This window comes from Zeus faber, assembly GCF_960531495.2.
Source record: "Zeus faber genome assembly, chromosome: 11".
Classification (NCBI taxonomy): domain Eukaryota; kingdom Metazoa; phylum Chordata; class Actinopteri; order Zeiformes; family Zeidae; genus Zeus; species Zeus faber.
The window spans coordinates 25,789,964-25,814,959 of record NC_137205.1 but is presented as its reverse complement, the minus strand read 5'-3'; the positions used below and the strand labels follow the sequence as shown (position 1 = coordinate 25,814,959).

At 46.6% G+C, this 24,996-nt stretch overlaps 2 protein-coding genes across 2 annotated transcripts; one reads left to right on the top strand and one right to left on the bottom strand.

The window, feature by feature from the left end:
- The first annotated feature begins 2,540 nt into the window (after positions 1–2,540).
- eif3g (eukaryotic translation initiation factor 3, subunit G) lies at positions 2,541–5,577 on the top strand. Its single transcript, XM_080008958.1, has 10 exons — positions 2,541–2,614; positions 2,706–2,752; positions 3,279–3,367; positions 3,636–3,695; positions 3,777–3,881; positions 4,013–4,208; positions 4,305–4,418; positions 4,636–4,772; positions 5,132–5,238; positions 5,318–5,577. The coding sequence occupies exons 1-10, from the start codon at positions 2,592–2,594 to the stop codon at positions 5,331–5,333; spliced, it is 894 nt and encodes a 297-aa protein (XP_079865084.1). The 5' UTR covers positions 2,541–2,591; the 3' UTR covers positions 5,334–5,577.
- A 945-nt stretch (positions 5,578–6,522) lies between these two features.
- Positions 6,523–23,753, bottom strand: dnmt1 (DNA (cytosine-5-)-methyltransferase 1). Its single transcript, XM_080009690.1, has 33 exons — positions 23,722–23,753; positions 23,229–23,336; positions 22,460–22,700; positions 22,276–22,348; positions 22,076–22,166; positions 21,920–21,960; positions 21,784–21,841; positions 21,591–21,674; positions 21,192–21,301; positions 20,957–21,075; positions 20,727–20,819; positions 20,228–20,379; positions 19,846–20,033; positions 15,824–16,007; positions 14,656–14,753; positions 14,184–14,334; positions 13,910–14,028; positions 13,610–13,811; positions 12,474–12,607; positions 12,197–12,376; positions 11,724–11,948; positions 11,440–11,632; positions 10,956–11,046; positions 10,703–10,840; positions 9,940–10,222; positions 9,720–9,861; positions 8,905–9,071; positions 8,630–8,807; positions 8,202–8,397; positions 7,956–8,119; positions 7,689–7,805; positions 6,873–6,966; positions 6,523–6,778 (listed from the first exon to the last, which is right to left on the bottom strand). Exons 2-33 carry the CDS (start codon positions 23,250–23,252, stop codon positions 6,738–6,740), a joined length of 4,371 nt encoding a protein of 1,456 aa, XP_079865816.1. The 5' UTR covers positions 23,253–23,336; positions 23,722–23,753; the 3' UTR covers positions 6,523–6,737.
- Positions 23,754–24,996: the final 1,243 nt, after the last annotated feature.

Here is a 24,996-nt window from a genome sequence, read left to right as displayed (position 1 = left end):
GGTCCTACAATTGAGGACTTAAGCTCCCTCCCAGCAAATCCTGCCACATGTACGTGGCGGGTCCGCCTGCCACACGCCACCCGACTGGCGTTATCATGGCCCTCAGGAGCAGAGAGACAGTCAGGAATGTTGCAGACACACCCCTTTATCGTAGAGAGTGGCAAGATGCAACAAACCAGGGAGCAAGACAGGTGTGGCTTCTTCAGCCACACCACAAGTTTCAAGCTAGGTGGGCCCCCCTACGGAGAAGGTCAATACATGCAAATACCTGGGAATCTTTTTACACGAACGAAACACGTTGGCCCTTTCTCAATTTGCGTTCTTGTCTGTACTTGTGTTCTTGTGGACTTGTGAAACGTCATCAGTCGCAGCCCAAGTACTGTTCCAATTCAAAGTACGCATTAAGCCAAGTCCGGTCCAAATGCCCGGATGTGGACTTTCTCCGCCCATTTTATCGAGGATGCATCGGTGGTGACTTGTGTGGACTTGGGACAGCCAAGTATCCCAGAATGCGTTTCGCAGAATGACCGTCCTGCGTCCTCCCGTCCCCGGGAGTCTGTACTCCCAAGTCGAACTTGCCAAGTCTGAAGTACCAAGTCTGCGAGTCCGGACTTGGCGTACTTGGTATTGAGAAACGGCAAAGGAAAAGGCAGCGGTCAAACCTAATGAGGGCGAGAGCTGGACAGGACCGGGGAGCTGATAAGGAAGCACACGTGCATGCATGTACACAGGCCCTTCATGAGATCCTCAATGCATTATGGGTGTTCTGTATACGGAGCGGCAGCCAAGTACACACCTCAACAGTATCAAAACAAAAAAAAAACATCGACGCAGTACAGGCAGAGTCAGGACAGGCCCCGCTAGATTTGAGAAGGGAGAAGCCGACGTCTTACCACATCCGTTTAGGGGGGTGCGGCCATGAGAACCCAGCCAAGCGTGTGCTACAGCGATGCTGGGAGTATGGTACATTTAAGGGTAATGGATTTGTATGGACGGCAAAGGGTAAAGCAGTAGAATACGGACTGGAAGACATTCATTTTATTATCCCTACCCCCTATAAGTATTATTCCCCCCGCGGCTATTCCCGAAACCTGAAGTGGGTGGAAAACAAATGAGGATTTCTGGCAACACATAAGAAATACATACCGTAGTTATTTCGACATTTATGCAGACGGTTCTGAGGGTGAACACGGCAAAGAAGGCCTTGGAACACACGCGCTAAAAAGAGAAAACCAACGCCGGGGAAAGGACTTCCAACCGTCGGTCAGTTGTTACACCCGTAACGATGGCAGCGACGATAGGTGTGCAGCGGGCGGAAGACGCCGAGCCGGACGGAGCGGTGCTCTGCTGCGCTCCTCCGCATTCAACCCGCGGAGGCAATAAGAGAAGAGCTCGTGCTCGACGTTCACCGGGGCCTCTTTAGACCCTCACAGGAACGGAAAGGACGTGAGGTCGCGGATAAAAATTGCCAAAAGAGCCATGAATAGCAAAGATCACTTGGAATTTCATTTTTGGTTTGTGGGAAGGAAGAGCGATCATTTAAAAAGTTATTGCGAGGAAATGGCAGGAAAGGTGAGACGGGGCGGATGTAACTACATTACAAAGCGAGGGAACCACTCGTCCCCAGGATTAGGGAGACGGAGGAGGGAACCTGGAGGGAATACTGGGGACAACTGGTTGGGTAATGGGCGCCAAGAAAGCTGTCGTATGGAAGCTGCTTTCTGTTTTCTACATGATTGATATTTCTTTCTCCAGGGTTAATGTATTAATCGAGGGTGTTTGTTTAGGTGTGTGTACTAGTTCTCCACCTCATAATGTAGTGTACAGATCATTGCTACAGCAGGTGGCGGTTTGCACCTTCAAAGCCAAAGATTGCAATCCAGCATAAAACAAGGAGAAGAAGAAGTAGTAGCAGTATAGTAGTATAGTAGTAGTAGTATAGTATTAGTAATATTAGTAGTAGTAGTAATAGTAGTGGTAATAGTTATAGTAGTAGTAGTAGCAGTATAGTAGTAGTAATAGTAGTAGTAGTATAGTAGTAGTAGTAGTAGAAGTAGTAGTAGCAGTTTAGTAGTAGTAATAGTAGTAGTATAGTAGTAGTAGTGGTAGTAGTAATAGTAGAAATAGTAGTAGTAGTAATAGTAGTAGTAGTAGTAGTAGTAGTAATAGATGTAATAGTAGTAGTATAGTAGTGCTAATAGTAGCATAGAGTATAGTAGTAGTTCTGTAATAGTAGTAGTAGTAGTAGTATAGTAGTAATAGTGCTGTAGTATTTGTAGTAGTATAATGTAGTAGTAATAGTAGTAATAGTATAGTTGTAGTATAGTATTAGTTATAGTAGCAGTAGTAGTATAGTAGTAGCAGTAGTAGTAGTAGTAGTATAATAGTAGTACAGTAGTAGTAATTGTAGTGGTATAGTATTAGAAAAAGTAGCGGTAGCAGTAGTGTAATAGTAGTCTAGTAGTATTAATAGTCAACAGTCGTAGTACGCGCACTGTCACTTTAAGGGTTTAACCCGGAAGTGAAGGTCGTGGCGCCCAAGCGCTTCGTGTGACGTCACTCCGGTCTTTCTGTCCCGCAGCTCCAGGAAGATGCCGTCGATCGAGTTCGACGAGTGAGTTTTTCAAACGCTGAGTTTGATGTGAATACGTCGTGTCGTTGTCCGTGTTCCCTCATCATGTCTCCCCCTTCCCCCCGCTTCGCAGCTCCAAGCCCAGCTGGGCCGACCAGGTCGAGGAGGAGGGCGATGAAGGTAAGAGACGCTAGCTGGCTAGAGCTAGCCGGTTAGCTGGCTAGAGCTAGCCGGCTAGCCAGCTAACCAGCTAGCTAGCCTTTTGCTACTCGGCTTTTCCTCCACGTGGTTTCACGTCGTTCACTTGTTTACTCAAAATAAATGTATGAACCAATGTATCACGAGGTGCTTTCAATCTGAGCTCATACATTTAACTGGCGCACATTTAGCGGTGATTAAGGTCTTTATGCTGTGGCCTCGACTCGCCGTGTCTGGCTGTGGAGCTTGCCGAGCTGTCATGAGCCGAGCGGGGGAAGAGCACCGGTTAACGAGTCGGACTAACGAGTGAACGAACGAGCTCAATCCACCAGATCATTCATAAGTGTTCAGTTCGACGTGAGACGAGTTGATGCTGCTGCTGCTGCTGCTGCTGCTGGCAAATCAGCTCCCGCAGGAGAGTTCTCGTCTGCCCCCTTTTTTTTTTCCCCTTGCCGTCACCCCGCTTGTATTTTGGCAAAGTGACTAACGTGTAAGTGTCTTGGTGTAGGTACATTACCACCTCTGAAAGAAACCATCAAAGGAAACATCAAGACCATCACAGAGTATAAAATCGACGACAATGGAAAGAAGTCAAAGGTAACTTTTTTCATCCAATGATAAATGATTATCCCGTTCGAGGAGCGGCGCCGCCTTTACTGTCTTGTTGTTTGTCGATTGTTATTGTTTCACGACCGCCGTCGTTATTTCGGGAAGCCGCGCCGCAGTGTTATGGCGTCCCAATTTGAAAACCTCACGCAGTTTGCGAACCGGTTGTTTGGGGATATTACTTGCGGCTGAAACAAGGTTATGACATGAATGACTTGACCTGTGTATGATTTTCTTCCGTATTCCAAATGTTTACTAGATCATTCGGACGTTCAAGATTGAGACGAGAAAAGCCTCAAAAGCTGTTGCCAGGAGAAAGGTCTGATAATAATAATAATAATAAAAAAATCTGATCAGTGTTTTTAAGTTGTACTCACGCATCGCTCTCCGTGTCGCGCAGAATTGGAAGAAATTCGGCAACTCGGAGTACGACGCACCGGGCCCCAACGTCGCCACCACCACCGTCAGCGACGACGTCTACATGACCTTCATCTCCAGCAAAGAGGTGAGAGACCCGATGAGCCGCAGCTTGTGGGGTTTTTTTGTTGTTGTTTTTTTTTTTTGGCGAAAGCTTGACTTAGTCGATTTGGGCGCTGATGAATAAGTTGCTCAGGAGGCGTTTGTCTTCTCTCCCAGGACTTGAACGCCCAGGACCAGGATGAAGACCCCATGAACAAGCTGAAGGGGCAGAAGATCGTGTCCTGTCGTATCTGCAAAGGGGACCACTGGACCACCCGCTGCCCCTACAAGGACACGCTGGGGCCCATGCAGAAGGAGCTGGCCGAGCAGCTGGGCCTCTCCACCGGGGACAAGGACAAGCCCGCCGGCTCCGGTAATGCTCGCGCCCCGCACCAAGCGCGTTGTTTTTTGTTTTTTGTTTTTTTTTTAAACCGCAAATTCCCGAAACACTGAATTTTGCCGCTGACAGAGCCGGAGCCCGCCCAGCCGGCGCAGAGCAAGACCGGGAAGTACGTCCCCCCCAGCCTGAGGGACGGAGGGACGCGGAGGGGGGAGTCCATGCAGCCGAACCGCAGAGGTGATGGTTAGTGTACCGCGCATCCCACACGAAACCACAAGTAGAAAGTCAGAGTGCCACACCGTGGACACACATATTCCACTTCCACCGTCAATGATCAATGTTTATCATTACTGTTATGATACACACTTGAACTGATTTGCATGTGTGCTCCATGCTACATATTGTATATCCCACTCGGTGTGCGCGCGCGTGTGTGTGTCTTACTTTCCCCTGGCGACAGCCGACGACAACGCCACGATCCGCGTCACCAATTTGTCTGAGGACACCCGGGAGACGGATCTGCAGGAGCTCTTCAGGCCGTTCGGCTCCATTTCGAGGATCTACTTGGCCAAGGACAAAAACACTGGACAGTCCAAGGTGGGTGCTTGTCCAAGGACCCCTGTACGCAGCCGCTTCAAGGATGGAATATTCCGGCTGGTTCCTACCGCGCGTCTTAGCAAGTTAAATTTTATTTTGTTGCTCTTTTCCGTGGCGGGAAATGCGGTTGTTTTGCTTGCGTCTGCTCTGATATGAGTCTAAAAACGGGAAGTCAGAGCGCTTCCTGCTGTGGCCAACATTACGTTTAGGATGCACCACGGCAATTGCAAAAAATAGTAATACATGTGAAAGTAGTTTGGAGTGTTACTGTTATTGGGGCGGGAAAAAAAAATACAAAGACAAAAGGAGATTCAATAGGATTTTGGGCCGTTTGGTTCAAATTGTCTTGTTTCCTCCAGGGATTTGCTTTTATCAGCTTCCACCGTCGGGAGGACGCAGCCAGGGCCATTGCAGGAGTGTCAGGATTTGGATACGACCATCTCATTCTCAATGTTGAATGGGCCAAGTAAGTGACGCTGGCAACTGCGGCACAAATTCGGTCAGAATGTGCAATATTCTGTATTTAATTGTATTTCTCTCCGCAGACCATCAAACAACTGAGGCGGAAACATCCGAGAATATTCCAGGAGACGGCCGAGTTTTATTGTCGAGAGTTGTAAAATACGGCTGTTCTGAAGTAATGAAGCATTGTATTCTACCTGTCTTCATATTACACAAATGTTTGGCTTTGAGAAATCGAACCGAAAATTAATGCATTATTAAAATCAAATATTGAACATTGGCCTTTCATTTTAATTTATTTTCAGACTCAATGACGAGTAAATAAAATAACAGCTAATCATAATGGAAAGAAGGCTTGTGGTCGTTTAAAAGAAACTTGGATGCAGAACCAGATCCTTTGAAAGACAAATACTGATGATATCAAAATAAGAGGGCGGTAGCGCTTGGCAGTCGTAAATCAATAGTTTACAATCTACAGTCGTGTCTTAATCTCGTGACTCAAGTGGAAGGGACAACACATTCCATGTGCATGAAACCGCTCCCACGTTCGAGCTTGAGAAGCAGCCTGGATGAGTCCAGTGCAGCTGCAGGAGGTGTTCCAGTCTCCCAATAAGTTTACCACCAGGGCAGTTGGCACTAGACGGATCTGTCAGCTAAAAATATGCAAGGCTGGGGGAAACAGGAAGTTGTGGCGGAAATCTTTCGACATGGTTGTGTGCGGGTGACCCGTATTCCTGCGCTTCTGGGCAACTCCACAGCACGCAAACCACAGTGCCAGTTTCAAACTTTTTACTTTAAAGGCAATGCAATCTGAAACGACTCAAACACAGATCCAATTTCTAAGCGTGTATGTGACAAATAATCTCTTGAACTTAAGCTAGATCTGTATAGGTTCCTCTATAGCTTAACATGTATGAGTCTATAAGCAGTAGCTGTCTTAAGGTATTTCTGTACTTTGCAGGTTGTGACCCGACATGAATGAAGCATCACGATAAGAGACATTTAAGTCACCAAAATGTTTTGAAACCTATGGGTAAGACTAGCTTTTGGGTTCCAGGGCTAATGAATACACAGTAAGAAGCTACATCAGGCCCACCTCAAAGAAACAAACAAAAAAAAAAAAAAAACCAAACTAGAATCCAGTTTTTAGAAGGGCACAAATAACTTACTTTAAGCGGCTGCCGTTCGTTGACCGGACGGTTCGGACACAGTTAAGATTCATCCCACTTCACATGAGGATGTTTTAGAACTTCCAAACAACTTTCACAGAAGACATCCATCCGTTTGAATAAGAGCTTTATTTGAAATTTTACACAACATATAAAAACTACATACAATTTATCCAACCTTGTGTGAATACCTTTCATTACACTGTTAAAACCACATTTAAAATTTTAAGAATTAAAATCGAATGATACTGCACAGAATGAGGAGAAGCGGCTCAAAGGCTCCTGAACAAAACAAAAAAAAAATTCAGTCAGGGTTCGCTTGAAGAATGGGGAATTAATTGGAGCCCTCCATCTGCTCCTGCTTCACAGTGTCAGCTGTGGGAAACAAAAAGTTAATAAGCTCATTAATGGCATGCGTCAACTGAGGCTTCTGAATGAGACGTTGAAACAGCCGTCGCCGGGCAGTCACCTGATGCGCCCTCCTCCTTTATCCGCGCCGAGACGCACTTTCTGATCTCAATGCCAATGGCTCTGGAGAGCGGTGGAGGCACAGCGTTCCCAACCTGGGTGATCGAGGCGATTCCACATGTCAGTACACGGGCTTCCCATTTCAAAGATTTCCAGACTTCCCCAGAGATTTCAGACCATATTTGACATCCGAGTACAAATAGCTAGAGGTTACGTAAATGTTTTCAATCCAAATGTTGACATGTATGTTACATTTTGACTATGTTAATAAATAATTACCAGAAGATTGTAGCTAGGTACGGTGGCCCATGCAAATTAATTATCACCAAATCCAGACAAGTTCAACCAGGGAAGCCAGCCCAGTCCACACCCCTACCCAGAAAGTTGGACGGTGTTCCACCGTCGAACATCTCTCCCAAAGAGCAAGTAAACAAACCAGTGCTAACTATACTTTTATTCATTTTTCCTTAACATATTGACTAAATATTGTTCCCCTCCCCCTTTTATTTTTTTAAAGTCTTTCATAAATATTAAGCGAAAATGAGTTGAAAAAAGTTCAATTAAATTTTCACGGCATCGGTGCAATTTATTCACCGTCCACGGAAGCGACAACGTAAGCAGCCGTGAAAGGTCCGGTTGCCAGACGCCGAAAAAGACGGCCCCGTTCGATTATTCCCCGACGACCAAATCCCTGCAAAACTCATGACTGTTCAGACCAGCTTAATATTCTGTCATTTGTGACGCGGCGCTCGTATGAAATTCAAAAGATATTGCCACGTTCCCTCTCATACTGGACGGTATGACCGCGCCAACAAACCTGTCTGTGTTTGTCGAGGATGTTCCCGAAGAAGCGGTAGGTGTCGGGGAAGCCCTGGGAGCGCGCGCACTCCCGCACGCTGACCACCCTGTGCTGCTCAGGATGCAGAACACGGCCCTGGAGCGAGGGAGGCAGAACGTCCTTTTAATGGAGAGGTTTCACACAGCGTCTCCGTCTTTAGACCACAGCGCAATTACCGCGTCGACAATGTTTCCCAAAGCGGTTAAGCCCGAATTTTCTTCCGCCCAAGTGGTTAATAAACCGGACCTGCTTGCCCATGGGCTCGGGGTTGGTGACGGTGGTGCTGAAGAAGCCGTCCCACTCCAGCCGGCCGTAGAGTCCGGCCCAGTGGTTGTGTCGGTTCCCGGTGTGCGGCAGACACCAGGGGATCAGGGTGTTGAACTGCCGGTCGGCGGGGTCGCAGGGGATGCCTGAAACGCCACCGCACATTTAGAACAGGCGCCGCCGGTCACTCGGCGCGGAGGCGGGCGCGATCTGACGGCGTTTTCGTACCTCCTGCGCAGGTGCAGACGCCCCGCAGCGCCCCGGTGCTGCTGCGCCCGTTCTTTTTGTCGGAGTGCGTGTAGCGGAGCTTCTTGGTCATGGTGCCTTCTTTCAGCCGCACCTCGATGTTGGGCAGGTCTCTCCAGTCGGAGCCCGGAGCCAAAGGGATTTGCCTCATCCTGCCCTCCACCAGAGAGCTCATGTCCTGGAAACAAGAGCAAGCGAGGAATTTGTTTTCTAGAAAATATACGGAGAATACCTAAATAATTATGACTGGACAATCTTTTTGGATGACCATCAGTGCCATCATAATATACACACACAAATTTGAGAAACCATCATGAGCGATGGATATTGTGGTGAAGCAGTCGGAGGCACCGACGAGGGCCGTCGCCGCCTAACACCACAGACAGCCGTTAGACCGGCACACGTCGAACCTTGCAGATGTGATCTTTGAGGATGGGCTGGTACTGCGTTCCTCTGATCTGCCTCTGGAACCAGGACTGCGGCTCCCCGTTGTAGGAGATCTCCAGGGCGGCGGCGCCGTTGCGGATCTCCGGCAGGTCGGACATGGTGTCCCTCACGGTGATCGTTCTGTAGATTCCACCGTTGCCCCTGCAGTGGCACAGAACTCAGAGTCTCACCCGCCACCTCCAGAAGGGCCACGCAGCCGCATTTTCAAAGCCGTGTAGCGCCAGGGATTATTATTTACCGCGTGACGTTGCTGAAGTACTTCTTGTCGTCCACCACCACGCTCAGGGAGCAGGCCCGGGGGGCAAACACGTGCAGCGGTTCGGGGTAACGCGGCAGCTTCTCCCCGGGCGCCGCGGCCAAGATGATGGCCCTGCGCCGGGTCTGGGCCACGCCATACTGACCGGCCTGGAGAGAGGGGACGGACACGTCAGTCTGTCCAAAGAACCAACATCTGTGACGGATTCTGAAATCTGGATTGGTTCCTATGAAGGCAACGATGACGCCTTTACAAAATAGTTAGATATTTTTAAACGAATAAATAAATCTAAATAAATCATCACCATCCCCCCCCCCCCCCCCCCCCCGACTGACTTTGTCGTCTCCCTGCCGCCCTATTTTCATGCTCTGGCCAAACTACCTCACACGCACGCTTCAATTTATCGCCTTGGATTGTCTTTTTGCTGTCTTCGGAGTTCACCAAAGATCATTTTGTTGCACACTGCTGAAGTAAATATATGGTAACTGGACTGCATTTATACAGCGCTTTTCTAGGCTTGCCACCACTCAAAGCGCTTTACAGTGCACGCCTCGCATTCGATGGCAGCGGCATGCGCGCAAGGTGCACACCAGCTCATCGAGAGCACTTAAGGGTTCAGTGTCTTGCTCAAGGACACTTCGACGTGCCGCCAGGAGGAACCGGGGGTCGAACCAGAAACCCTCCAATTACTGGACCCGCTCTACCCCGAGCGTGTGACAAATAAAACCGAACCTTAACGGAGCGCCATCGGCGGAGGCAGCGTGAGTGAATCCCAAGCGGGAGCCGCCCGGACTCACCTGAAGGACGCCAAACGTGCACTGGTAGCCCATGCGCACCAGGCAGCGCAGGGTCAGCTTCAACACCATGGAGCTTTTGAAGGAGACAAAGTTCCTGACGTTCTCCAGCAGGAAGAACTTGGGTCTGTAGTAGTCACAGTAACTGCCAGAAGGGGAAGAAGAAGTTAGCTGGCGATCCAGACTGCAAACGTTCTGACTGCAAACGTTCTGGGACCGTCACCTCAGGTAGGAGACCACCAGGGAGTTCTTGAACTTGGAGTAGGTTCTGGAGTTGAAGCGGTTCATGCCGCTGAAGCCCTGGCAGGGCGGCCCGCCGCACAGCATCTCCACGTCGCCCTTCTGAGGGAGCTTCTGTCCCAGCGAGTTGGTCTTCTCCCCGGACATGACCAGCTTCAGCAGGATGTTGCAGTCCTCTGTGAACACCGTGGTGCCGGGGTTGTTGAGCCTGAAGGCCTGGGCGGCCGGGTCCCACATCTCGATCGCCCACAGAGTCTCTGAGATGCCTTTGGACACAAAAATGAAAGATGCAGGATTAACGGTCAAAAAATGGTTGCTGCGAATGTCCAACCAGAACGTCTGCATGCTTAAGATCTTTTTTTTTATTTTAATATATATTTAGGGACACTTTTTTCCTTCAATTCAGAAAGGCAAGTGCAAAGATTTCTCTCTACAATTAAGTATGGAGGTAATTATAAAGCGACTGTGGTTCATCTAGAACAGGAAAGTAGGAGCTCCAGAGGTGGTTTTATAACATCAGAGATGTCAACCGATTCAGAAGAATGTTATTGATTTTACAGAGTTGTGTATGTCAAACAGTATTTCATGTTGAAACCCAGACCACACAAACAGAAATACAGTTTTGAAAGGCCTAACATTTGTAAAACTTGCAAGACTCTACGGACCTACAAACAAAGTGCAGCGGACAGGGGGGGGAAAAAGTGGGCAGACGTAAAGGCATCTTTGAGCAGGAATGAAGCACTGACCAGCCTGATGGAAGCCTTCAGAGAGCCCCCCGCAGCCGGAGAACACGTCCAACGTGCGATATTTGGGCACTTTGGGCGTCTGTGGCTCTTGCGAGTCCTGAGTTTCCTGAGCAGCGGACGATTTCCCTTTGCCTTTACCTTCCGGTGCAGGGACGGGGGAGAGAAAAAAATCTAAATTAATTTCACCATGCTGGATTTTTAATATGTGGAGGAGAAGATGCATTCAGTAAGTCCCCAGCTCAGATTTTTATACCTTTCCCTTTACCCTTTCCCTTTCCCTTGTGAACAGCAGAGCGGGCGTGGTTCGGAGGGTCCTCGAAGCTCTTGGACTTTGCATTGTAAGCCTGTGTGACAAATAAAACGTGCATTGGGTTATGAGTCATGGGAATGAGATTCGATTCCGGCCTTTCAATTTAGCTTGAAAGCACGCGTCATACTTTTTTTTTTTTTTTTTAAACTGATTTAAAAGTTGGAAGATGGTGTTCAAATTAAAAATTGGTTTCTCTTCATTGACCAGTTGTCCCCTTTATTCAGGTTTTGTTTTTTTGCTTAATACAAACAAATCAACTCTGTAAATTGAGGGTTGTCCATCATCCTCAGACAGTTCAAATTATCAACTGGTACAATGGTTAAAAGTTACGTCCCACACTTTGAAATGCATGAAGTCAGTGCATCATTGAATCATGCTTGTAAACTAGTGCAGCTACAAAAGTCGAAATTGCTGCAGCGCTCCTCACCTCGAGGAAATAGAATTTGTCCGGCCCCCTGCTAGAAAAGTCCTGCACCGACTCGTTGAGGTCCTCTCCGTACTCCACCTGGCAGCGGCAGAGCACCTCCGACATGTTGACGGTCACCTCCTCGTCGCTCCAGTACAGCTGGTTGATGTCCGTGTGGTAGCTCGCTTTGACGCCCTTGTGGGTGTTCTCGGGCCTGAGCGGGGAAGAGTCGCGGTTCGGCGTCGGCCCTCAACTCGGGAATTCACCTCGTCGCATTCCATTCAAAGGTTTCTCGAGACGCTTACCTGTAGAACTTGTAGAGTCGCAGTTTGACCTCAGTCATGTCAGGCTTCCCGTTGCTGCGCCTCTGACAGAAGATCTCCTTGATCCGTCCGATGCGGAAGGGCTCCGGGGCGTCCAGATTGGAGCCCTTGATGTAGTCGGAGGACTTCCTGTAGTACTCCGGGTACAGATCCTCGTCCACGTCCTCCTTCCTGTGTGTGCGCTTCACTGGACTAGCCGCCTTCACACTGAGACACACATTTGGTTATTGACACGGGTTTTTCCGTCCGACACCAAGGCCGCGTCCAGCATATCAGATATTAAAAGGAATGCACTATAGTGTCCAAATTTCAAAGACGCATTTAAGAATGATCCATGTAGAAAAATTTATTCTTCGTCATTGAGCCACAAATAATGGGTCGTGACTCCTCAAGTTTAGGACTCTGCGGTGAAAGTGGTTCTGGCGCATACGTTCGTTTCCCCGGTGTTTCCTGACCTGAAGTTGAAGGTGTCGGGAGGCAGGTAGACGCTGTCCCCCACTTTGAACTGCTCTCCCTTAAAGCAGGCCAGAGCATACACGGCCTTGGAGTTGTGGTCCTCGTCCTCCTGGGGTTCGAACACGCGAGGAATCTCATTTTCCTCCTTCTCTTTGGTCCTGACGCAGCTGCCGCAGAACCTACAGAGGGGGGAGACGCATCCCAAACGTGTTAAGGGGGAAATAAAAAAAGGCACATGCAAGAGGAGGACGAGCGTGTGAAGTGGACGCTGCTCACTTGTACTTGCTGTCCTCCGAGGACGGGAACGTGGGAGGAGATTCAAAGCGTGCGCAGTCTGGATCGTACCAGAACTGGTAGAAGAAACTCTTCCCATCATCCTCGATCACCTTGATGTCGTCATCCATTCCACCCTGGGAAGAGGTGATTACAACTGGGTTAAAAAGGATACGTGCTGAAACGTTGATCAGGCAGAGCCGCCACAATTAGGGGTGTCATGATTCTCCAAATCCACGATTCAACTGAAACATCTACCCCCCCCCCAGCACTGATGGCTACGCCATTGTTAGTCTATTTGTAAAGAAAAACACTTAGTAGCTTGAGTCCATTCACATTAAAATCATTATAAATTATGGTTTTTTTTGGTAGTGGAATAAATATAAACAAAATATTTCATACAATTTCATAGGTAAAAGAAATGCTGGGGATCCGTAACAGCCGGCTCTTTCCAGTGAGCCGGATCTTCATCATTGTAAAATATGTCATTTTATTGAATCTGAACGCACTTTCTTAAAATGCACAAGTTAAGGCTCGGGCTTCTGACCGACCCAACACGGGGGGGTCAAGTTCCACGTCGGACAATATTGCCCACAAAAACACGGGGAGAATCGCGGACCTGCTTGTGATTTCGAAGTTCGAAATCGAACGCTCATTTAGATTCGGAATGGAGACACCCCGAGCCACAATTATTACATAGTTGCCAGATTGCAGTTATTTGTCTTTTAGCAGGATCATTAGATATCATAAGGATCTGCTTCCATCCAAATTTAAGGGGGAAGTTTAAGCCATTGTTAGAAAGTCGCAATAAAGAAAAAGGTGAATTAGGGAAATTTCCGCAATTGGGGTTGGGAACATACAAATCTAACTTTAACCAACTGCCTAGGCATATTCTATGTTGCAAACTTCATTGCCAATAAATGGCATGGAATATAATGTAATATTTGTCTATCTATTGCCACCATTATAGTGAAATAAAAGGAGAATATTTACTGCAATCATTTCTATTAAAAGTTGATGTAAACTAAAATGTCATTATTATGACAGACCTACGATCAGGGGTAATCATTGAGACTGCTTTCACACAAAAAAAAACCCCAAAAACCCAACGCAGACTGGCACTTTGAGTTCAGCGTTACCTCCATGAACCAGTTGTCGGACGGAGCCTTGTACATGATGTTCACTTTGGCCTCCACGTAGCTGAGCTGCATGTCCTCACAGTCGTCCACGAGGACCAGCTCCAGCGGATCAGAGGACTCTCCCAGCACCGTGTCCGTGCCGCGGAAGAACCAATGGGCGTGGAACATCTTACCGGTGTTGTCCTCCCACAAGGAGGTGATTCTGAAGGAGAAAACGCTTGTTAACTTTTCGAAACGCCAGCCGTAAAAATCCTTAAAAAAAAAAAAAAAAAAAAAGGCGCCTTCCTGAAGAGAACATACCGTGCCAGGGAAAGCGGCGTGGATGGATCCTCCAAGGAGACTGAGACGCAGTCGCCGACCTCGAGGACCTCGTCATTCACGCGCACTTTCTGGTAGAACTGCTTCTTGCCCTCAGTGTGCTGGAGAGGGGAAGAGAGAGAGAGAAAGAGAAAAAAAGATTTTTTAGTCATTTAGCAGACGCTTTTCTCCAAAGCGAAGATATATACACTGGATTTGTAGCTACAGTTTGGAAATTTCAAACATTTTGACAAATAACCAAAAGCAGCAGAACTACCTCAGGCTCTCCGATCCACGCCAGCTTGCACTGAGTTTGCTTCTTCCTCTTGGCCTGAGAGACTTTCTTTGTCGGGGCCTTCACCAAGGGTACGTCTTCCTCTTCAACGTTCTCATCATCCTCCGCCTCCTTTACGGCGAGGTTCGGGCACCTGAGGAGGGTTAGGGGGGGGAAATAAAATAAAAATGGTTCTGGCAAGAAAGATGCATTACGTAGGAGCTTCTGACAACAGTGTAAATGCCGTTTAGGAATTTCAACCTCTTCTCCGTCAGGTTTTGTGGTACGATAACAACTACCCAATTAGTTTGAAGCCTGTTGAAGCATCTTGGTTCAAACTTTCAGTCTAGTATTTACCGCAATGAAAAAGTAGACGCTGAATCAGCCAGTCGGCCCTTCACTATGTGGTCACTGTAGACTTGACTCCAAGTGCCTGTTAGAAATACCTTACATAGAAGCAAATATGTCTTTTCACCTTCTCTGCCGACACGCCTGCCTGCTTTTGCCACTTCCTCCGAATTTAATCATGTCCTTGCAAGCTGGACACTTGCCACAATCTGCAGACTGGCAAACCTGTTGGCAAAGAGCAGCGCAATTAATAAATAAATAAATTATATAAAAACCACTTTTCCCTCAACATATTAAGCAAGCTACACAGCATTAAAAAGGTGCATTTTCAGGATATTCAGTGCTTTTGAACATTTTGTCACGTTGGATTAGCCTCCCGAAGATGTTTTACTTGCAAGGCTGAGATGCTCTACGGAGCAGAAAATTGCTCCAAGAATGCTTACGTACGCTAAACACATTATAGACCACTACATGTTTGTTGTGACAGCAGCTCCAGGATGATGGGCTTTGTTCAAGGTCTTTTATGTTCTAGTCTTGTTAAAAGGAGATAAATTCCCCAATTCAGTACTGAAATATAAAGCTTAAATGAAGCCAACAGTTTATTATTCACTATGGAACAATAATAGAACATGAAACGGTCTGAGTTTTAATAAAATAGAATGTGGGACTGTCAACAAGTTTCAGTATAATACAACGTGTAACTAACAACATAACTTAAGTGGAAATGTCCAGTTCAAACTTCAAATTAAAGTCTCTTTTAAGTGCAAATATACCTATTATATTTAAATGGCACTTGCCTTTGAAAAATAAATTGCAAAGATCCCCCCCTTCTCTTATAATAAATGGCCAACTTATCACCCAGTCACTGGAAGTCCTTCGCCCACCATGCACCAAACCAACTGAGTCAGATCGGACAAATCGTTTTACCGAGTCTCAAAAGAGTCGACCCTTTCATCACGCGTTTACATTGGACCAGCACAGAATCGGATGTATCCAACACCGATCGGCTGGTCACCGGTTATGGCCGATTAAACCTGTAAACTGGCCGATCAGTGCATCTCTACATTAAACATCCTGCGCACGATCATGTTTTGATTCAGAGTGCGCAGGAAGAAGAGGGGCTATTCACAGACGGGTCCGTTGTCAGTTTGTGGGAGAGAAGCGAGAGAGTGTGGGGGGGGGCAAGGAGGGGCCGAGCGAAGCCATATACTGCACACAGCTCTAAAATGAAATAAGCTCTCTCCCTCTCTAAAACAAATTAATCAATGTACTGGGAACGCTGCGATTGAGCTGACCTCGCAGACACCGCAGCGCTGCCGCTTGAGGCCACCGGTGTCCTTATCGATCTGATCGATCTGATCAGAGAAGAAGGTATCAAAGATCTGGTAGACCAGCTTGGTGGTGGTGGCTTTCGTCGGCCCCTTGCTGTCCTTCTCGATCTTGGTCGGGTGACGAATCGCCTGTCTCCTGGCGGCCCTCCTGTCGCAGGAACAAAAGAGGCGTTTTGAGTGAAAGTCACCTTGGTTTCGATGCTGCTTGCCAGATGATGCATAGAGGATGTTTACGGAGGTGGAGGTCGAAACTTAAAGATGAGCTTCAAACGGAGCCATACCACATGAGTCAAACACAAGTGACGATGAACCAAGTTGCATTAGTCTTTCACACAAGTGGGATGCAGGAAAAATAGCTAAAAAAAATAAAAAAAGACGACAAGTCACTTAACCCTGCCTTGATTCAAACCGGCTGTATAGACAACTTTTTAACCGCTTGTTCTGATTCAAATAAAGAAACAACCGGTATCTAGCAAGTACTTTCAAACTCCAATCTCAATTTTTGTGGACCAACATGTTCCAAGGCTGATGGGTGTTTAGCAGGGAAGATTTCCATCTTTGAAAAACATCCCTGACGCAACACTACAGTAGCAATCGATAGCAAAGAACGACAAGCTTGCAATTTCCCCACTGGACCAACATAACATCTACCTTTAAAGTAAATATATTTAACAAATATATTTCGACAATTTCCAAGAGGAATTATAATTTTTTGACTTTCAAGTCTCATTATATAGGAGCATATTTGCATATCACGTATGCTGTTTAATATATTGTTTATCTCTGATCAACATTGCTTTAAAACAAATAAAATCCCATAGGCCAGAAGTATCACCCTAATAAACTCTCCATTTCAAAGTTGGACCATGCAAACTAGGTATGCAAATGCAGAATATGGTCAATATAAGTCAACCACAAAGTGCGCCAAATAAATGATCTATTTAGGGGTTCTAGCATGTACTTTGAAAAATGATTTCATTTGTCCACACAGGAAATTGCACTCCGTCACAAACAAGCAGATGATTGATTCAGAACAAGGCCTACCTACCAGTATAGCAGCATGCTGCATTAGGGGGATGTAGAGTGTTAGACATTAGGGAGAATTAATAAAAGAGCAAGCGGCAGAATATGTAAACATAAATTAAATTATAAAAAATAAAAAAAGGATCGGAAAATGCTGGTGCATCATGGCTGTGGAAGGAAAACAAGTCTTGGGATCAGAGTTTCCGTTATCCGGTAATTACCGGTTTTTGTCCAACATATAAATAATAAATAAATCCCTCCGATCATAATGTCCAGTGAAAATAATTCCCTCTAAGCACAATTCTAATTAGTGCTGGGCAACAAAACGATCGTGATCCCCCCCATTGAAATAAAAACAGGCTCCATCATTTCTTCTACAGATTTGTTCATCTTAGAAGCGTTGGGCAAGTGGCAGCAGAAAGCGATCTTAAGCTGACCTGGTCACCTCTAGCTAATTTGGTTTGTCGATATAGAAAGAAGCGCGGCCCTCGTGGGCAGGTTGTTTGTAAACACACAGGCAGCGTCCAGAATGAGCAACTCTAGGAAACAGAAAGATGATGCATCATCTTTGGGCAAGTACCTCCATAGTTTGGCGTTTTGGATGTTTCATTTCAGACCCAAAGCACATGGTAAATATTTTATCTTCACATTTTTTACCCCTATTTTTATTTGATGTTTTGTTTTTGTTTTTTCTCTTTTAAAACAAAAAGTGCTTAATGCCGCCAAGTCTGGTTGGAAATTTTATTTTACGATGCAGATTTTTATTTTAACACTAGTGTTTATTTAAGACAACTTCACCCGATTTTCTTAATGCATCATGGCATACAATTGTCTTCATAAAATAAAGCATTTAACAGAAATTGTGAGATATAAATATTGTTAGAGACCAACGTATCTGCCTGAATCGAATGTAATTTTAAGTCGACACTGTAACTACAAATGGCGACGACCAAACAAGCAGTTAAGGCTCTAGACTGTGTCACGTGTGAGGGCATATACCGGCACAGCGACTCGGTTGTTGACATGGAAAAGGCACAGGAAGACGTGATGAAGTAGCTGGATGAAACGCTAAAGGGGAGTGACTTCATTGGAATTATCACGATGAGACTGTAAATATCACTGCGGACAGGAAGCTGATTATGTACAGGTTGAGTTGGAAATAAAAGGAAGAGGTAAGATGTGTTTTCTGGGCGCAGAGTGAGCGACTTGGGTGCATCCGGCGCACCCGTCTCCCTCTCCGAGGGTACTGACGATGCGCACGCCATGGATGGGTTGCCCACAATCAGCGCAACATTTTTAGGGTTTTATTTTACTTCTCCTTAAGGAACTCAATCGTGCGTAATGGAACACTCTCCCCGACCCCCCCGCTCTCCATGCACAATGCACAGAAAATAAAATCGTAACGCGTCTACAAGTCGTTTTATTTGGAGGAACTGAACGGCTCTGCGTTGCTCACTGCGAGCCGTATCACACAAAAATATATTTGGTTTCCCATTGAAGTGTTATCCCTGTGCATTTTCTAAGCTTCTGTTTTATATGTTTTTGTAATGAACACTGACTGAGATTCTTCAAATCGAGCAGTCATTTAGGGCGGCAAATAGAAGCCCATTTGATTTAGTTTGTTGCAAAGGGATAGCATCATTCTTTTTTAATAACCTAAAATGCTCGCCTATACATCTCAAAATGTACGGCCTATCATAATGATAACAATGAAAATAGCAGGATAAGATTAAAACCTTCCTACTTTTCAGTTCATCTGGCTGTCGATGGCACTTTGTCATACAAGTTGTTTGTTTTTTCATTCAAATTAATTATAAATATTATAATTCATATTATATATCCATTTTACATATAATAAGTGATTCATTATCATTCTGTCCCCCCCCAGCGCTTCAGGAATATGCTGAACCAGCCACCCGAACCATTATTGGTCTTTTTGGCCAAGAAGTTACCAGCGAGGACGAGTCAGCACCAGCCACAGCCCCTCTCGTCGATGCCATCGCTGTGAAGACAGTGCTTGGCGGTTATGGATGCTTGAATTCTCACTGGCCTGCTAAGTCCTCATCAGGGATTTCGGCTGAATCTGTCCCGGTGGGCCAAACTGGCCATGGTTGCCTGCTTCATCCCCGTCTCCAGTGTGCCAGCAGAGAGAGGGTTCTCTCTGTAGAACCGAATCAATAGAGCGCGGCCAAGTCGGGAGGACAAGGTCACAAGGCTTATGTGCACTGCAAGCTGTGGAGAGACATTTGGCACCTTTGATTTTGTGTCTGCAGCTACACGCTTCACTGTTGCGAAAAGTGTAAGTAAAACGATCTGAGCCAGCAATAGGTTGTTTATTTTCCAATGTATGTATATTGTTTTTTAAATTTTATTCCATTTTAACTGAGAAAAGGCCTTTAGCAAAGAGAAATGATCTGATATCAAGTTGTCAGCAGCACGCCGTGATTCAAACGTTACAAGCCAGATAGGCCTGTAATTTGTTTAATTTCAAAGAGTTTACTCTATTTTTATCTGAGAACACTGTTTGTAGGCCTAAAGCTGAAGGAAATTATTTGTGTTAACACGTTGCCAACAAACGCAGGCGAGCGAAAGTTATTTTTGAAATAGCATTATGCACGCGAGTATTGACAGGACCTGCGTTTCAATAAAAGTTATAAATCTACAGGCCTGAATGATTTCATTCTTTATGAAGCCCGCCTATCAATGGTTTTGGCTAAGTAAACATAATATTTGACTGGAATTTCACCCATTTATCTGGGACATTGAAATCTCCCAGGACACATGGACCGGCACCAATTTTTTTCTAACGGAAACTCTGCTTGGGATATAAGGAGGTTTAAGTTGAGGGGATCGGAAAGTAGCACGCACAGCGATCACAATTTCTGAAAAAAAATAAAATGCCAGTTATCCTAAGCAGTAGGGAGAAAAGAAACAAAACTGCCTACCCCTAGCTAACTCCCTACCTCTTTCCGAGAGTAACTCCAGCCAGCTTGATCAGATCTCTCATGCAGGGGGTCACAATGAGCGGTTGCTCGTCCGAGTCTCCGGCCTCATCGTAGCTCTCCACCTGCTCTACCACAAACTGGGCGTGGCGCAGCAGCGTGTCTTCTGTGAAGCGGTTGAAATTGAGCTCGGCAGGAGGCACCGTTGTCTGGGGGCGAGAGGATCAAAAAGGTTGGTTAAGAGTTGATTCAGTGCTCCATGTGTACTGTTGTCACAGACACTAAAAAATGTTCACATGCTATACTTTCCAAATAAACAGGATTTCCATACTTAAATCTGTCATGTGCAAGCAAATAAAATACACATACTTTGCTGATAATTTCCCCACCCCCACAGCCTCACCTCAATCTTGTTCAGCAGGTCCTCATAAGTTACATCGGGATTCTTCTGCAGGAATTCTACAACTATCTTGCTCATGTAGATCTTTTCTTGCATGAGCGCAAAGATGGACGCATACTCCTCGCTGGACTGCATCAAGATGTAGTCGGCAAAAGCTGTAAAAGAGAGACAACTTAAGTCACAAGCTGACGTGGTCTTATTTACAAAAGCAAGAGACACTCAGAGCCATTTTCGGTGTAGTTCATGGTTCAAGTTTTTTGATAATCAAGAAGGAAGGTACTATGGAAGGTTTCTATTGTTTCTGTTGTCTGCTGCTGTTGCTGCGACTGTTGTTTCTGTCTGATGCCACAGTTGCCGTTGCCTATGCCGAGAACTATGTTCTTTTTTTGATTGCATTTCTTTGTAAAGCGCATTGTGTTGCCCTGGCATGAAATGCGCTCCATAAATTAAGCGTGACTTGACTATGACGATTAGTAGAATGGAAGGGCAATCGTTTTTCTACCTGTAGTGAAGCCGATTAAAGCCTTCTCTCCACCGTCAAAACCAGTGATCCACCATGCGTTGATGGGTCCAAGCTTCTTGGCAGGAACACCACCTGTAAAAGGAGGAGAGGAAAAAGAAAAAAAAAAGCCAAAGGATGAATGTACCCCATGCGTAGGGTTTAACCAGCCAAAGATACCCTTCAAATACAAGCAGCAGTTTTACTTTGTTGGGAGGAAAGTGTGCTCTTACCATCCAAGCAAGGGTTGTCGTCATAGATGGGCTTGACGACACAGCTGAAGTAGAGCTCCACGTTCTTCTCTATCAGCCCGGCGTCGAATGGACAGAGGTGACCACGCTTGTCATACACACTGCGAAGCAGAACCAGTCGAGTTTTAGCTACAGTCCAAAACGAGCGGCTCCGAGGGCCACCTTCTCCCCACCGCTTCCAGTTGCTGGGCAAATATGCGCACTGGGGAACAGCCACCTGAAGTTGGTGATCTTGTGCTGCGGCAGGTCTTCATAGCTCTCAAATCCGTCCTCGTTTGAGTCAAAAAGCGAGAGACGCTCGTCTGTGAGCATCTCGGGCTCGTCCAGCTGGGGATGAAAAACAAGTAGACGCAATGTCAGCTCCCCTCATACGTGACCGGTCAAGAAGAATGAGCTGCCTCAACGTAATGGAATCATGAAGCCTTGTTTCACTTGTCAAAGACGACAAATTTGATTATCTTCTTACCACGGCACCACACCAAAGGCCTCTGCAGGTAAGCAAGTCAAATCGTCCAGACAATATAAGTGTTTAAAATAAAATAAAAAACAAAAGCACTACTTGTTCTTCGTCGTTTAACCGGTGACAATCTCGTTACTTTATTCCGCTCAGCCTTACAGCATTATCAGGATCACCCTGAAATAATTTCAGATCCGAGTCATCCAGGTACTGTCTGCAGTCTGGGCACTTGGGGGGTGGCGTCTGAGGGGGAAGAAAAGATTGCTGAGATTCTGGTTCAGCGCTGTAATATTGCTAAATTTGGACATTTATACGAACGGCATGTCTAAAGGGTACAAGACAAATACATCACCTTTACAGCCGATGTTTCCTTCATTTTCTCGCTCTTTGACTCTTCTGGAATAACATTTCTAAGGGAATAAATAAAAGTGAATAAATGAGTCCACTTTTCTATTGTAGGAGCACCGTGGAGAGGGCAAGATACTTACGTTTCATCTGAATCCACTTTCAGACGCTTCTCTTCCCGGGACTAAATTTTAGTAAAACAAAAAAAAAAACAGATGTGGTAGCCAAGCTTTCAAAGGTTTAAAAAATAAAATAAAAAATGCAAAAAAAATAATAATAAACCCTGGTGCATGCCTCACCACCACTTTATTGTCCTCCTCCTCCTCCTTCTTCACTTCTTCCTCTCCATTTGTAGACTCTCCATTCACCTCATCTGACTTGCGCTTTTGACTGCAATACAGGAGGGGGGTTTAAACCAAGAGAGAAATTAACACTTATGGACGGAAAAATTGGGAACGGACTGGTTTTGAATGAGGCTGAATGGAGCAATGATACTCACACTTTAGAGAACATCGACAAGATGGTCGGCTGTTTCCCGCTGTTCCTCGTGACCCTTGCGCTGGCAGGAGATTCTACAAAGTAATAAAAGCAGAGATTTGCTTTTTTGGCTCCCCGCTCTACAGTGCCATTGTGTCTTTTAGGGCAGTTCATTTAGATCATAAACAACTGTCACAACTTCTTACTTTTGGTTTCAGAGTCGGCCTTAATCTTGCGGCCCTTCCCTTTGGGAGCAGTCGGCGACTTGACAGAATCTCCTTCCTCCTGGGTGTCCATAGGCGCCTCGGCAGCATTCCCTTCGTCGTGGGAACCGTTTGTCGCAACCCCATTGGTCTTGCCATTCTGCTTCACACCCTCATCGTGCGAGCCGTTTTCGGCAGACAGCACCCTACCCAGTAAAGCCTTAACTTTGGAAAGGTAGCCCTCCTGCGAGGAATACAATGCAGAAGAATGGAACAGACCCAGGGGAAGAGGGTAACGTCCTGTCAGACGACAGGCTGATCTGACTGTCAGGCAAAATTCTGAGGCCCAAAAGCCCCCTGCCACAGAAGCAGTAACGGGTCGACAATGTTTCACTTATGCATGTTTAGTAGTTGAACCCCCCCCGCCTTCACCTATAATATGATAAAACCTTTCATTATAAAGAGCCAGTTGTCTCTTTGTTTACTTTCGGTGAAGTCACGTAGAAAGGTACTCTGGTCCCGCATGCATTAGCGCTCTTGCACAAACAGCAGCAGCTGTCTCATAGTGGAGGATGTAGCGAACACTCCAGTATAGGAGACAGTGTCGTTTGAACACACACAAAAAAAATAAAAAATAATAATATATATTTATGAAAAAGTATCGTGTCCTATGAATACCCCAGCGATGTTAGGACTCTCAAAGTTGTGTTGTCTGTGGGCACTTTATGGAGCAGAGCTCATGACGGACAACTTTTCATAGAGGGCCACAGACCTTCGAGAGCTCTGAAGATATCATCTTATCCTTCAGGCTCCTTAAACTGTCTTGAGTGTCGTCGTGCAGATAGTCTTGCACCAATTTGAGCTTCTCCTTCACACGGTCCTAAATGAAGAAAAAAATAAAACAAACAGAATAACCACAAGGCCGAACCTAAAACTTAAAGCCGCACAGATACCTGCAATACACAATGTGCATCTTTGAGCCAAATATAAATCAGGGTAGTATTTCCAACGATGTCCTTGTGTGAAAAGCAGCAGGTGTTTTAAATTCCGCTGAGCATTTCGGCATTCCAGTTCAGTCAGTGTAGAGGCATTTAACTCAAACATCAGCCCTCCAATATTTTGTCTTTTGCCATACACCGAGGGAGCGCCGTTACACCCAGTAGTACAGCCTAACGCTGTGATTTAAAGATGCAAAGAGCCATTCCACGATAAATCGGTGTAAGCGCAGTGGATTATGATTCCAGTTTAATTCAAAGAAAACCCACCTCGTCTGAAAAGCCATCTTCACCCTTCTCCAGCACCTGCAGCCTGTGTAAACATGGCATCTTAAGTCACTTAAGGGCTAAACGGCATAAGTAAAAATAAACAAGTTTATTTATTTCTTTATGAATTTATTTGTCAGGGACAAGGCCAAACAAAACATTGTAACAGGTTACAAAAAAAACAAAAACAAAAAAAAACAACACAAAACGGATGTGTTGCATTTAGGATTTCTGGCCGAGGCTAATTAGCGAGCCCTGTCCCAGGTTAGGCTTTTCCACTTAAAGAAAATGGTCATTACACATCATCATTAGCTGTAAAGAATGAGTAAGAGAAAGGGGGGGATTGGGCGCTCGCAACAATACACACACACACCCACACACACCCACTGCGGTTATAATTCAACAACGATGTCAAACACTTCCGAGTGGCGCCAAATCGCACACGCTGCCTCGTCCTGATGGCAGCGAGGAAAACCACTTCACACAACAGAGCCGCAGCGCGGACGCTTCCACATCGTCCGGCGAGAGGGGGCGGCGGGGTGGAAGCTAACGTTAGCCGCAACTTCGCGCAGAGGTCCGGCGAGGCGACCGCGCTCGCCCACTCGCACGCGGAGCCCCCGCGGCCGGCGGACGGACACGCACGGGGGCCGTGGCCACGGTCCGCGTGTTTGGCAACAAAGCTACACCGCGGCGTCTCCATTATCCCCCCGCGCGTTACTATACCTCCTCCTGACATCGTCCGGCAGAGACATGGTGGTGCTCCCGGTCGGCATCGCGAACTACCTTAAAAGCGTCAGCGTAGAACAATTGAAAATGTATTTTTTTTTCTTGTTTTGTTTTGTTTTTTTTGTCTGTTTTTTTAAAAAAAAAATGGGGTTAAAACCGAGCTCCTCACACAGCGGCGCCCGCTCGCAACTGCAATGGATGCTTTATGGGAGCCGGAGCGCGGGCCTTCATTTCGCGCGTGAACCTGGGTATTCTGGACCGTACCACTCCGCGGCTCCGGGAGGTGCGCGGCGCGCGCGGCTCGGGGCCGAGCGGCGTCCGACGCTCCACCTGGACGGCGGCCGGGCGCGTCGCGGTGCCTCGACGGCGCCCGAAAACGCCCGCGCGGCGCCCGGGGGGACGGGGCGCCGCGTTGCGTCGACGTTAGTGCGGGCGGCGGCGGACGGGTCCACCCCTCGTTTGTTCGCGCGAGCCAACAGGCGGAAAAGGGCAAGTTGGCCAATGAACGCGGCGGAGCAACGGCGGGAGAAACATGGACGGAGGGGCGGCAAC

What these genes read in the sequence shown, in the direction of transcription:
- eif3g (XM_080008958.1), top strand. Translation starts at nt 2,592, where the DNA reads ATGCCGTCGATCGAGTTCGACGA. An exon ending in ACAATGGAAAGAAGTCAAAG is followed by an intron (nt 3,368 to 3,635) that starts GTAACTTTTTTC and finishes AATGTTTACTAG; the next exon opens with ATCATTCGGACGTTCAAGAT. An exon ending in CCTTCATCTCCAGCAAAGAG is followed by an intron (nt 3,882 to 4,012) that starts GTGAGAGACCCG and finishes CTTCTCTCCCAG; the next exon opens with GACTTGAACGCCCAGGACCA.
- dnmt1 (XM_080009690.1), bottom strand. Translation starts at nt 23,252, where the DNA reads ATGATATCTTCAGAGCTCTCGAAG. An exon ending in TCGGAGGACAGCAAGTACAA is followed by an intron (nt 12,377 to 12,473) that starts GTGAGCAGCGTC and finishes CCCCCTCTGTAG; the next exon opens with GTTCTGCGGCAGCTGCGTCA. An exon ending in AAAGGAGGAGGGCGCATCAG is followed by an intron (nt 6,779 to 6,872) that starts GTGACTGCCCGG and finishes TGTTTCCCACAG; the next exon opens with CTGACACTGTGAAGCAGGAG.